General features: G+C 50.8%; 2 protein-coding genes across 22 annotated transcripts in view; one reads left to right on the top strand and one right to left on the bottom strand.

Moving 5' to 3' along the window:
- EYA3 (EYA transcriptional coactivator and phosphatase 3) overlaps positions 1–4,478 on the top strand; it is a 144,054-nt gene extending 139,576 nt beyond the window's left edge. For all 21 annotated transcript variants that reach the window (XM_032629277.1, XM_032629351.1, XM_032629298.1 and 18 more), the window contains one exon: positions 820–4,478. In XM_032629277.1, coding sequence (XP_032485168.1) covers positions 820–900 — 81 coding nt within the window. In that variant the 3' untranslated portion in view covers positions 901–4,478. The remainder of the gene's footprint in view (positions 1–819) is intronic.
- XKR8 (XK related 8) lies at positions 3,209–13,973 on the bottom strand. The gene is made up of 3 exons (XM_032629392.1): positions 13,586–13,973; positions 11,333–11,529; positions 3,209–8,562 (listed from the first exon to the last, which is right to left on the bottom strand). Exons 1-3 carry the CDS (start codon positions 13,876–13,878, stop codon positions 7,853–7,855), a joined length of 1,200 nt encoding a protein of 399 aa, XP_032485283.1. The 5' UTR covers positions 13,879–13,973; the 3' UTR covers positions 3,209–7,852.
- Positions 13,974–14,159: the final 186 nt, after the last annotated feature.

Below are 14,159 nucleotides of genomic sequence, written 5' to 3'. Positions count from 1 at the left end.
ACTGTGGGGTCATCCAGGCTCTTAGGATGTTCCTCCTTCCATTGAACTAAAATTTCTGTTTTGTATCCTGGTCCTAATCTGGCACTTCTGAGCACGACATAACAAGTCTGCTTCCTCTTCAGTATATTCAAGGCCTTTTAAATATTATGTGTGAGCAGCAGGCTTGAAAAAGCACTGAGTTACATGCCAAAAGAACTGTGTTCTAGGACTTTCAGTATTCCAGGTAACTTGCAACCAGTCTGAACAAAATGATTAGTAAAGGTAATTTCCGTCAGCTTTATAGAACATGGTTTCCAACACTCATGTTTTTCAAAGCCCTTCTTTAAAATATGGCTTCCAGAATGGCACACAGTATTCTGGACATAACTCTGATCACATAATATAGTGGGATTATTATTTTCTAGATCTCTCTGTTCTTCATCTTGGTCATGGACAAGATTTGGGCTTTGCAGCTCTGAACCTTATAGAAAATAGACTATCCATAAGAAAATAATACCATATTAATACTGATTTCTTACATGGGTCATTTTATTTGATCCTGAGGATCGTACATAGTAGCTAGAACAAGTCTGTCTCATAAAAGCAGAGTTATCACTGAAACCTAATAAAAATCTCTCCCATCTGTAAGTGTCTTGTAGTATACATATGTCCCTATACACATGACTTACTTGATCCGTATGACAGTCTTATGAGGTGGGCAGGAGTAAGGAGGGCTACCAAGTACTTTGGGGAGAGGTCTGTGAAGGAAGGGGTGTGGGTAAATATAAGCTCCGAAAAGAAGTTGGGTTAACCAGTTCCCCTCCCTCCTCCCCCTTCCAGCACAACATGCCCTTCTGGAGGATCACAAACCACGGAGACCTGGTGTCCCTCCACCAGGCTTTGGAGCTTGATTTTCTCTAAGAACTGGAATGAAGAGCCTTCCCCGCGAGCTCCTTTTCACTCCTGAAAGGAGCTAGAGACCGGAACCAACTGGGAACTCTTTCTCCATGGAATGCTGGCGAGAACACAATCAAAACCAACAGCTGCAAGAGATGAAGCTTATTTTTGCTAAGAGTGAGCTGCAGCCCCGTGTTCATCCTCGCTTAGGAGCGGAAGACAGTTGGATTGAGAGAACAATAGACTCACCGCAGCTACAGTGCTTTTAACTCTTCTGGGTTTTGTTTTGTTTTATTTTGTGTCAAAATAAATGAAGAAAAAGAGAAGGAAATTCTCGGGGCAGAGTTGTACTCTGCGTCCGTGACCAGATTGAGAACTGCCATTAACTTGTGGTGATAGGATAAACGCAGCAGACTTTTATAATAACATCTCTTGCAGTCTTTGTAATCTCCTTAGCTGTAGAATATATTCCCAGTGAATGTATATGTTATTTTTATAGGTAAGGGTCTGGTCTCTGAAGCAGGTTCCCGCCCTCTTTCTAGCAAGAAAGGGGTCTGTAAAGTTTCCTTGGAAACTCTTAACTGAACTATCTGAGATACCTCTTTGTGACGGTAGCACCTCCTCAGCTGCCCAGCGCTCTGCTCTCTCGGGCGGCTTCCTTCCGGCTCCTCCATCTCCTGGCTGGCTGCACTGTGGGGCATGGACACTGATTCACTGTAGACTTTGCTGGTTCCCATCCTAGAAGCCTTAGTCCCCTTTCCAGTCCCTCTCCCCTTTCACCAAACGGCACAACCCTAGAAACTCCTTCTCTTAGACAGTAAATTGTAAGCCTTCAGCTTGACTCTTAGTCAAAGGGTATGTCCCAAGGGGCTTACCTCCAAACTGGAGAGAAGAACTAAGGCTTCTTAGGTATTTCCACTTCTTTGGCTCTTGAAACAAGAAGATTCCACCTTTTCCTCCTGCAGAGAAGCACCCTTCCCCAACACATGTTCACCACTACAGCGCCCTCGCCCTTCTTAGTCATCAGTGCTGGGCTCTTGGCCCTTTCCTGCCCTCTGTACCTCATGTCCACCCCCATGCAGCTCTGGTCAGTCCCCAGGCTTTGGACCCAAGGAGTCAAGTCTGAGAAAAGGTTCATAATCACATTTTGGCCAAAACTACGAAGGGATTTGACTTTCTTTGAATCCTTTAAGCCCTGTTGAAAGGTGTTCTGGACATGTATTTACCCAGATCTCAGCCTGAAACTGAAGAGCAGATTGCCACGATCACAGCCCAGTTTTCCCATGGAATATACCCTTCCCACTTCTCAAATCCCCTTCTAAAATGGGAAACCAGAAGGCCAGAAACACTTTCCTGATTTAAATGAGGTTGTAGACCCCCTACTCCATGCCTGAAAACTCAATCTTGGGCCCAATGCAGGAACATCTCTCAACCTGACTTCTGGGAGGATCGGTGGGTGCCCAGGCACTGGTCGCAGCGTTCAGTCCAGCTGTGTTTGTGGATGCCCCATCCCTCCAAGACTGGCCTGGGCACCTGCTCAGGCAGAATAAACTTCCGTAGAGCTGAGGAAGTTCGGCCTCTTCCAGGTTGCACAGAGAGAGGTGATTTTATAAGCACCTCAGAGAGGTGCAGTCTGGGTCCTTAGTAGGAGGCATCCTTGACCAACCCCAGCTATAAGTGCTTGTACTCAGAGATTCTGCATATCCATTTTCAGAGATGTTGCAGCACAAAGGGGTCAGGTTCCTTCCAAAGCCAGATCACCCAGAGAAAGGCTGGTATACACACATTCCCTCAGAACTGATTGAGAAAGTGCTTCGTGACTCAGTTTTAGAGAAGATGTTTTTGGAGAGGAGCTCAAGTCAGTGCTCATTACTTAGCTGCCTCTTTGGCCTGTTTCCTTTGGACGGGAAATACAAAGCCTGAGGCGGACCTTCTTGGTCTGAGTTCAGCATAGTTGCCCAGATGCTGCTCCGCCTTGCTTGGTAATTTATCTTAGAATGCTCTAGGGTGGGTCTGTACTTCCAGGCCCCAAGCCCTCCCCGTACCGGCAGTAGAGCTGTTGGTTTCTTGCCCTGGACGTAGGCCACCCTACGTGCTGTGCTTCAGGCTGCAGAGCGGTACCCACGTCGTGCACACAGGTCCACACACACACACTTCCCTCTCCCTGCCCGCTGGGACAAGCTCTTTATTCCTAGAATATGACCTGGAGTCCCTTTGCGATGGCCTTTTCCCTCCTGCTCTGACTGCACGGCTTACGTCTTTGCAAAAGGAACTTGAAATTGGCTAAGAGAGGTGAGGAAGCTCTCTGAGCAGTGCCGCCTTTGCTCTTCTCTGGTGGTTTAGAGGGTAGACAGAAAATGGAGCTTCCTGGCTCCTCTTTGCCAAAATGAATTGTTCAGGGAACCGAGTGATCTTCTTGGAGCCTGTGTTTTCCTCTTCCCCAGCACAGCGGTCTGGAGAGGAAAACAAGTAGGCAGCACCACGAGTTCCTGGAGGCTGAGGTCGAAAGGATACTGTGGGTCCTTTCATCAAGGGGGAAGCCCTCTTTACTAGAAGGAGTCCCCATGGAATAAGCCACACGATGAGTCCTTTCCCAGCTGGGCACCGTGGGTCCCGTAAGATGGGTCTGCACATTTCGTGGTGAGAGCTAGGCCGTCTCTAGTAGGGAATCAAGTTGTCAGCTGTGTCCTGGGTTTAAGAGGTGGCTTTACTTTCGAATGTAAAACTGACTGTGCCTTAGCATCACCCTGTCCGGTGCCCCTGGGGCAGCTGGTGGTGTCCAGGAGAGTGGATGCCTGCTCCAGATTTAGATGCCTACTTGGGCTTTTATTTGGTTTGGGGTATTCCTGTCTTCTGCAAGTTGGGGGAGCAAAGCTAGTGTCCCAGGAGACTTGTGCCACAGCTTGTTTGCAGTTTACAAAAACTTGTTCGCGTTAAAGCTCCAAGCAGAATCTGATTGGCAAACTCCAGCTGTAGTATATGGAGCTTCTAGATGTTCACTACCTTGAATGGGTGTCGGTGCCACTGAACCGTGGGGGAGAGGAGCCGGGGGGCGGAGCCACGCTCTCCCTCTTCCTGGGAGAGCGATGGTCTAAGCCAAGGGCTGGTGGGCTCGGGGCCTTCCTCTCCTCACTCCTGCAGGAAGGGGGCAGTTAGGACCCCTCTTAAGCAGGCTTCTGTTTCTTACCACTAAATTGGCTTCCTTTTTCATCCAAAAGTTGGAATTCCCCAAATACCCTGTAGAGGCCAAATCTGAATTCTGAGATTTTAAAATATCTTAAACCAGGAGAGAAAATCTAGTTCTGTCCCACCTCTGATCAGCAGGCCCTCTGTCCCTTCTTCTCCTCTGAGTCAGACAGCTCTAGCAAGCAAGGCTACCCCGGCTAGTTCCTAAATGCACTGATGGGAGCCATCCCATTAAGGACGACCTCTACTCAAAACATGACCCTCTGGACTTCAGATGCCTCATTTAGCAGGAAAAGGCACTGATTAGATATATTTATGTGACTGCGGGCATTTGTGGCTGTAGAGTCCTTGACCATAATGTTATATGTAATGGGAACTATCTTATAAACTTGAAAAAATAAAGTTTTTATTTTCTATATGGTTTGCTCCTGTGTCTTTTCTGAGTAGGATCAGCCCAGTTGCCCAGCTGAGTAGGCTTCTAAGTAGGGCTTCATAAAAAATCAGAAGAGCTCATTAGAAAGATGGCACCCTTTCAGTAACTGAGTCATTAATTTCACCAAAAGAAACAAACAAAACTAACCATTTGGTATAAATAAATGAGAAAAACTAAATATTTTAAAATAATTTGCAAGGGAAAGTTTATTTCTTAATTGTTTCTAAAATACATCACTTTTCAAAGTTTAGGACTGGAACGCCAAGAGATTTCATTTGCTGTCAAATGTGCTGAAATTTAATTATTAAAAAAATCAACACCTTGCTGTGCTGAGTTTAAAATGCAAAAGCAATAAAACTGACAAATTGATACCAAACTGTTTGATTTGGCTTGTTTTCATGTTACATCAACTACTTTTTCTCTCTTCATTTCTTTAGATTTGAGTCTGACTGTTCATTGGTCTGGAGAACAGTTAGGAATCCTTTTGCCTTTTTTTCCAATGGAGATTAGAATTGGGTTCTAGCTTCCAAGTACCATACATGTCAGACTATAAGATGTATTTTTCCCCAAATTAATTCCCCCCAGAAAAGAGGGGGTTGTCCTGTATTCTGAGGCATTAAATCTTTTCATCAGAAGATGCACATTTTGAGCCACAATATAGTTGAAGCAAACTTGTTAATCGGTCAGAAGTACAGGTATCAGAGTGTTATTAGTTTTTAAGCCCAAAGAGTAAACATCTCCATCTCCCCCTCCAATAGGTGTAACATCTGCACGTTTCTCAAGAACCTTTCCGGTGGCAGGTTAAAATGAGCAAATCAAGAAGAGCTTTTTTATTCTTCAAAAACAAGTTTCTTGACAAAAAAAAAAAAAACAATGGAAATCTTCAAAGGAAATTTCTAATTACAAGTAACATCACTGTCATCTTTTTTAAATTCTTGATTCTGTAAACTTTATTTACAAATGAAACGGTCACTAAATTCCACAGCTTTTTAAATTACATACCTGTTACCCTTATTTGACAATTTCATCTAGAGAATACGGATGAGAGCTTAGCCAAAAAATTAAACATCTTTTTGGATTTTCTCAGGGGAAATAGCCTAAGACACTACACTGCATCATCTGTTTGGGCATGTATGGCATCTCCCCAGAGCCTAGTCTTCTCCACATATGACAGGAAGAAGTAGAGAAAAGTAAATGTAGCAAGTTTTGTTTTGTTTTGCTTTAATTGAAGTACAGTTGAGAGCAAGTATTTGTTTTAGTGAACCCCTTAGAAGCTATGTTTGAGGCTACGTTGGACATTAAGCCCAGGGATTTATAAAGGCCAAGCCTGCTCTCTGAGCTCTCTGAGGTCCTTGATATTCCCTATGAGTTGAGAAAAATAATGATTTCACTTTTGTGTGTGTGCAAATGTGTGTTTATAGTCAATTAAAAAAATGATCCTCTTTCTGAGGTTATATGCCCTTTCATAAGACAAGATAATAGATGGCGGTAGTTTTTATGCCCTTTTTCATTAAAGTTAACTTGGCAACCATGTTGGCCATTATATTGGTTCATGAAATTCAGAAGTCTGAAAATCATTGGACTAAGTGATCCTGGAGATCCTTTCTACCTCTACCATTCTGTGTATGTAAAAACACCAGCATCATCTTCCCAGAGTTCCTCCCTGCTCCCAACCTTCATCTCTGTGTCAGCCTTGGCTCCAGGCCAGTATAACTGCTACAAGCCCTCCTTCATCCAGTCACTGCTGACTTGGTGTCTGGAATAAAGCACATCTGCGTGGCTGTCATCCTCACCTCCTTTAGGACGTATATCAGTTTCTCAGGGAGGCCTTCCCAGCCATTCTATATAAAATTGTAACTCCCACCTACAGCACACACGCACTCTCCCTACCTTATTTTTCATTTAGCACTTAACACTATCTGATACATTCTTTCACTTATTCTGTTTACTGTGTCTCCACTAGATGAATGAATGAATAACAGACTCTCCTGGATCCCGTCCCAGTGGTGATGAACCTTTCCTTCTGTCTCCAGTTTCCTTTCCCTGCTCCTTGTTTCTCCAAACCACAGACTTCCCCAACACCACTGCCCACATCCACATCCCCTGTCATCACTGCATCGCTCCCAGTGACCTCCCAGCAAAAAGACCTTTCTTCACCTGCGCTCGCATATTCACTTCCTGATACCAAAGGTGTACCTACTCCCGCCAGGCCCAGCAGCAGAGCCGGCTAAGAGCACATGCTAGAGTCAGCCCAGATCTGGGTTCTGATGCCCACCTGAGCAGTCAACACCACACTGGCTCACCAGCTCCCGATGCTTAGAAAGCAAGGTTAAGAAGTCTTGCCTGAGCCAGCCCTCTCCTCCGGTCCCAGGGTCTTTACCAACTTTGAGAGGAGGACTTTGTGTCCCTGACCCCTTTTTTCCAGGCAGCTTTGAACTTGGTGGCGGATTTAATGACACAACTAGGCTAGGGGATTTCATGAGGTTTTAATAATAATCTAATAATACTGTTCAACAAAGACAACACGTGTCTCTCGCTTACAGAGACGCAGATACACACCTCTTCCACCCACACAGACTGAGGTAGAAAGTACGCTGCCTGAAGCACAAAAACATACTCGGCGGGCTGAGCCACGGCCCAGACCGCAGGTTCACAAGGCACTTGGTTGAAAGGTCGCCCCTTGAGAGCAGAGGCAGAGGCCGGGCCAGCTGCACTAAGGCCTTGGAGGGGCTGACAGGGCTGACAGGCAGTCAGGCATCCCTGGCTTCCAGCCTGAGAGCCTGTTCTGGAGTATCTGGAGAGGGTAAGGGGTGAAGCTGGAATGGCAGCTGATCTGCCAAGGCTAGAAGGATGCTTCTGGCACGTAAAAGGCCCTCGGTAAACATTTGCTGAATGAACTGAATGACTGGGGTGGGGCAGGGGAGGAAGAATTCCAGAGAACACATCCTGGAGGTCCTGGGGCCTTCCAGCCCAGGATAGGGGAACCAAGGGTGGGACAACAGCTCCACCAATTATTTTAGAGGTAGCCAGGGAGGTAAAAATACCAACACCGGGATGCTTTGGGGTTCTACTTGTTTGGGGGGAAGGGAAGAGGGGGGTCTCTTCTTTCCTCCCAAAGTGTTTCATAAATAATTGGGGCCCTGGACCCTCCAGGGCCCAGCCCTTCTCATCTTGTTCTCATCCTTGAGGGCAGGCCTCTGTCTTACTCAACTCTGGCCTCCAGCGCCTGGCACAGATCAGGTATCAAGTGCCCGTTGAGTGAATCAAGGCCCATAGCAGCATAAGTAGCTTATCTTCTACATTCTACCAACTGATTCCATCTGGCCTTCAGTCCCCTTGGCTGGGTCTGACCCTGCCTCAAAGGACACCATTCACCTCTCCCTTCCATGGCAAAGCAGCCTCATCCCTACCTTTGGGGAAAAAGTTCTTAGCCAAATGGGCCATGCGCCTGTTCTGAGGCAGCTGACGCCCCTCGAGGGAGTGCAGACCCCAGGTCCCGTCCACCTGGTCAGGCTCCCAGCGGCAGCTGGGGTGCAGCCAGCGGTAGTAGACCAGCCGCAGAGCCAGCCCCAGGAGGAAGCAGGCGCCGGCCGCAGGCAGCAGCCTCTGTAGCAGGCACCCGCTGGGCAGCCAGGTGCTCTGGGTCACCCAGGCGACCACCAGCAGAAGGCTATCATTCAGGAGGAACGCCAGGTGGATGGTAGCACGGCCTCGGGTTCGGCCCTCAGCCACGTTGAACCAGGAGAAATAAAGGATGGTGGCCACCGTCGCCCGGTACAGCCACTCGGAGCAGGGATCTGGCATAAAGTCCGTGCCCTGAAGCCACACCCAGAACAGCAACACCAGCCACAGGCCCAGGAAGTGCAGGGCCACATAGCGGGGGAAGAGGGCTGAGAACAGGGCCACGACCAGGACTCGGGGCCACAGCAGCAGCAGGTTCCACAGGAAGTAGATCACGGAGGCACCCAGCCCCAGGAGGGGCTTGGAGGGGAGGCAGGTGCGCAGGGCCCGGTGGTAGTCGAGCAGTGCCCACGAGATACCCACAAAGGACGTGCAGATGCTGACCCCTACGAAGAGGAAGAGGAGACAGGTGAGCCCTGCGGGCAGCCTGCAGGCACTCCCCAGAGGCCACGGGTACTGCGAAGGCCTCGTAGCCACGCTGACGTGGGTATTACGGCCCCCGATTTGTTGAAGGGAAAACTACAGCTGGAGACCAGCAAGTTCACACAACCCCAAACAGAGCTAGGATCCATATGGAGTCTGCCCTTCACCGCAAACCTTTCCTTTTCAGGTGCTACCACGGTTATATTTTTCACGGATGAGAAGGTGTGTGACTTATACAGTCCCATCGGCACCCCTGTCACCCGGCATCCGGCACCCCTGAGCCTTGGCCACACCCTGAGCATCTTCTAGGGCCCTGTAAGCCTTCCTTTCCCAGAAGAGCCCACGCCTTTCTTGGATCTGAAAATCAGCAGTCCAGTTCCCCCTTCTTAGTCTCAGAAAGGGAAGCAGGAAATCCCATGGGGTGGCGACAGGCCTCTAGCTGAAGCTGCCTTCCGGGGCCAAAAGGGATGTCCCTGTTATATGGGTGGAACAGCCTCTACTCCCCTCCACCCTCAGACTGGGCCCCAGCTTTGATTTTCCAAGACTCGAAGTGTACAGTGGGGATCCTATCCCACCTCCTAGTTGCCCATCCTGGACTAGAAGCGCCAGGTCCTCCAACGAGGGCTGGAAGCATCTCTCGACTGCTTCCTCCCCACCCCCTCCCTATTGCATTCAGTCAACAGATGTTTGCTGGGGACCTGCTATGGGTCAGGAACCCACTCCCAGCCTGGAATCAGATCTGTGGCCTTTGTAACCACCCCACACCCGGGGTCTCAGCAGGGCTGATGTTCCTCCAGTTTGCCAGCGTGCCGCGTTCTCGGAGCTGACAAGCGGTGCCCTTGGTATTAGGTGGACCCACGCCCTGGTTCCCCTGGCCTACTCCTCCTTACCCTGCAAGTTCTGGCTTCATTATCCCCTATAGTCACCCATCTGGACCCCACCCCACCCCACTCCGCTGTGCAGCTCCTATAGCACCCCATTCCTCTCTGGAGTCTTATCACACAGTAATTATTTCCTTATCTCTGAGCTCCATCAGGGTAGGAAACAGATTCTGCTCCCCAGGGATCCCCCAGAAGCTGGCATATAACAGCAGCTGAATACATGTTTGCTAAACAAAAGTTGGGAAAACCTGTCTCTTCCCTCAATCCCCCATCCCCACTCCCTCCATACACAGTGTAGACTGTCCCCATTTAGCCCTGGTCCTAGACACCCACTGCCTTCAAAGAGACAAACAAAAAACACAGTCATCCCTCAGTATCCACAGGGGATTGGTTCCCAAAATCCGCGGATGCTCAAGTCCCTAATATAAAATGGCATAACAGAGCCAGCCCTCTGAATCTGTGGATGCAGGACTCACAGACAGAGGCCCGATGGTACATGCACAATGAGTGCTGTGTGTCCCAGGGCAAATCACTTCACCTTTCGGCATCTCTTTCCTCTTGTGTAAAATGGAGATAAATGTAGCACCAAACTAGAGGCGCTATGAATGTAAGCGATGATGACAATAAAGCACTTTCCTCAGGGCTGGCTGATAGCAGGCACTCAATCGTGATGGCTGCTATTACTGGTTTTTGTTTTGTTTTTCAATTAATACTGCAGACTCAGATTAGCAAACTGAAAGGGCCCTTGGAGACTGAGTCCAACTCCCCAGCTTGTACAGCTGTGGAAACTGAGGCCAGAGAGGGGATCTCCAAGTCCCGCAGAGAGTGGAGGCAGAGCTGGGACTGGCTCCTTGGGAGGCTGTGCCTGGTACGGCAGCAGGTGTGCGAGGGCTGAGGAGGAGAAGGGGAAGCCTAGACCCCGAATCAGATGTGAGCTGGAGTCCTAACTTGGCTGCCAGCTGGCCTGTGACCTTGGGCAACTTCCCTAAAAGCCCTCCCAAAGCTTCTCTTTGCACAAACCTCTCCTGTGTTTTATGAGGCCACCCGCCTCTTCCTTTTCAGATCACTCCACATGCTTTACTGTAACTACCTGCTTTACAGTCTACGGTCCTGGCAGGCCAGGGGCTGTGTCCATCTCCTTATTCACTGTGGTGTTCCTAACACAGGGCCAGGCACAAAGGTGCTCGATCAAAACAAAGGCACGGGGCTTCCCTGGTGGCGCAGTGGTTGAGAGTCCGCCTGCCGATGCTAGGGGACACGGGTTCGTGCCCCGGTCCGGGAAGATCCCACATGACGCGGAGCGGCTGGGCCCGTGAGCCATGGCCGCTGAGCCTGCGTGTCCGGAGCCTGTGCTTTGCAACGGGAGAGGCCACAACAGTAAGAGGCCCGCGTACCGAAAAAAAACAAAAAAAAAAGGCACTCTGCATGTACAAAAGTGCTCAGTAGTTTATCTATTGATCAACAAGTTGCTTACTAGGCGTCAGGCACCCTACACACTTCACCTGTTATCTCCAAAATAGTAAAAATTACACTTAAGATTTATTATGCACTAGGCGCCAGGCTTTATAGGCATCACTTCACTTAAACCTTTCATTAACCTTATGAGGTAGGATCATTTATTACATCCATTTATTTGTCCAGATGAGAACAAACTGATAGCTCAGAGAGGTGGGGTCCTTTGTCTGAACTCAAGGCTAGAGCATAACTTTGGATTTGAACACAGACCTGCCCGACTAAAGGACATTCTCCTATTTTCTAAGCAGCCTTTATAAAAGAGTGAAAACCTTTCTGACATTTGTGGGCAACTTTCCCAAGGGGTAAAAGGGGGGCTGGCCGAGGGCCTGACACTCACACTGGTAGTACTCGGCACTGCCGCTCTGCAGCGTGATGGCCAGCACCAGCGTGAGCTGCGGTGTCATCTCCAGGAAGGTCTCAAAGAGCCGTAGCATGCTGACGTCCAGGGAGAGGAAGTCGGCATAGGCCAAGTCGAACTGGGTAGGCACCTCCTGCCGCCACACCAGCAGCCCCTGCCGCAGCCCCTGCAGGCACCTAGGCGGTACACACGACGCCCCAAGGGGCCCAGTTAGCATCTTGTGGCATTCCTCCTTCCGTACCCATCGAGTGGACGCAGACAGGCTCAAACCCCAGCTCGTCACATACATGCTATAAGGCCTTGGGCAAGCGACTTACCTCACTGAACTTGTTTCTTCATCTGTGAAGTGGGGATAAATACAACAGCTATTACTTCTGCGGTAGCCACCATACCAAGCTCGTCACAAACCTTGTCCCATTTACTCCTTTACAATATCCCCATTTTACAGATGGGGAAACAGGACCAAAGAGCAAATGAGCGGTGGAAACAGGATTTGGACCCAAAGCTGTCTGAATTTGAAAGGTGTACTGGGAAATTCCCTAAAGAGGGCATTCTCAAATGTTAGCAAGTGTAAGAATTTCTTAGGGTCCTGTGGGGAAGGAAGCCGTTGAGAGCTTCTGAGCACAGGCAAGACAGGTCCTACTGTGCTACAGAAAGAGCGCCCAGGGACCCATTTAACAGGCCTGCCCAGAGCGATGGGAACAGACGGGGCAGAGTTAAGAGAGTCCAGAGGTTGGACAGACAGGCCTGAGAGATCCACTGGCATGAGGGGGCAGTGGAGGATCCACCAAGATCTCGCCCCGCCCAGAACTGATCTCAGTTGGCTATTGGAAGGTGAGGCCATTCACTCATTGCAAGTTCATTCATCAGATGTTTACTGTCACTTCCCCTGGATGAACTTGACAACACACTCAGGGAGCAGGCCCGAGTTCGGGGCGGGGGGAGGTCCCCCAGTGCCCTGGCAGAGGCCTCAGCCTAGTCACAGGCAGGAACAGAGACACCGTTTTCTCAACCAAAGCTCAGTACAGTCTGTCTGACTCCTGCTCAGCAGAAACAGAAGATACATGATGTAATTATAGATTCAGGGTTCACTGCGGGCTGCCAGGACTGTAATAACTGTGCCCCTTCGTGTGCACCCAAGGTGTTATTGACGCCTGGACAGTCCCTCAGGCAACACTGCAACATTCAAAGCTCCCCTCGCCCACTCCTGGAGACTCAAGGCAAGATCTGGAGAGAATCTGTAAACATGGATTCAAGAGCAGATCCTGGCTCCGTCCGTCCCATCCCAACCCAGACCACATCATGTCCTGACTTCACGTGACTCTGACCCCTTCGTTTCAGTTTCCCCATCTCTAGAGGGCCCCCGCCTGAGCCCAACCCTACATGGCTCCAGGGACATGGATGTGTCAGACCCCACCTCCGCCCTCTTGCTTGGTCTGGGAGTGAGGCGGGGGGGTGGGGAGCAAGTGTTCAGGGAGAACACAACTGGGAAAGACAGGGTGGGAGGCACTGGCCGTGAGGGAACAAGCGCTGCTCTGGGGGTCAGGGCTGCTAAAACTCCAGGGTGACCGAGCTGCTCATGAAGCTAGCTGACACTTGCTGCCCGCTTACTCTGCACCAGGGTAATTAACAGGTCTCATTCCATTTAATCCTTACGCCGTGAGCCTCTGGAACAATGAGTAAACTGAGACCCAGAGGGGTCAAGTGAATTGCCCAAGGCTCCACCCACAGCTAAAAGCAACGGGAGGTCTGTTGCCACCAGGCACTGTGTGGGGCACTTCCCTCTCTGCCCTTCACCACAGGCCTGCCAGCCACACCTATCTCTAGATCACTACCTCCTTTAACAGAGGAGGAAACTGAGGCTCAGAGAGAGGCAGGAATAAAGCCACACAGGTGGTAAAGCCAGGATTGGATCCCAAAGGGTCCGACTCCAAGTCATGTGCCTCCCTTCCCTCTCTGGGCCTCAGTTTCTTCAGCTGTGCCAGGAAGGGTGCCGTTCATGAGCTCTGAGGGCTGCCAGCAGGATTTCTCCCTCATCAGGGATCAGGAACTCGCCTGTAGGGAGAGGCGCCCGCTAAACTACAAGGCGCTTAGTTTCCTCCTCAGGGTCTCAGTCCTCTCCTCTCCGCCCCCGTCGCGGGGTCAGGGCTCTCACCTGCGCTACCAGCCCAGCTGCAGGAGGTGACGTTGACTTCCGTTCCCCCTCCCTCTCCCGGAGGGCAGGGCGCTCACCTGTATAGGTAGCCCAGCTGCAGGACATGCAACAGCGCCAGGCAGTGGCCTGGGGGCTTCGGCGCGTGCGGGCTGGAGAGGTCGGCGCGCAGCCAGACCCAGCTGAAGAGCTGCAGCGCGACTGAGGAGAGGCCCAACAGCGCCAGCACTAGCGCGGCCCACAGGTAGCGACCGCTGAGCACATACTGGCTCGCGGCCCACAGGTCGGCGCCCAGGTCGATCAGGAAGGCGAGGGTGCCCAGTACGCCCAGGACCAGGTCCCAGAAGAGAGCGGCGCGTGGCGACCAGGGCATGACCCGCCAGCCTCTGCCCCTCTTTCTCTTCTGGGCTCGGACCCACCCTCCCGGCCCAGGGTCGCCCTCCCTGCCCAGGGGCGCGGTGGCAGGAAGGAGGCGGACACAGCCCTCGGGGCCGCCCAGGACTTGGGCTGCGGGGCGGGACTTCCCCGTCCCGCCCTGTCCGGGGAGGAGCGAGGTCCGTAGACCCCGCGGTTGTGTATAAGCGGTCCCACAGAGCCCTGGCCCTGCCGCCTGCCTAGGCATCCCCGCACTCTCACCCCAGCCCCGCGGAGCCC

This window comes from Phocoena sinus, chromosome 1 (assembly GCF_008692025.1).
Source record: "Phocoena sinus isolate mPhoSin1 chromosome 1, mPhoSin1.pri, whole genome shotgun sequence".
Taxonomy (NCBI): domain Eukaryota; kingdom Metazoa; phylum Chordata; class Mammalia; order Artiodactyla; family Phocoenidae; genus Phocoena; species Phocoena sinus.
Note: the sequence above shows the minus strand (reverse complement) of the source record. Positions and strands in the feature narration are given on the sequence as shown.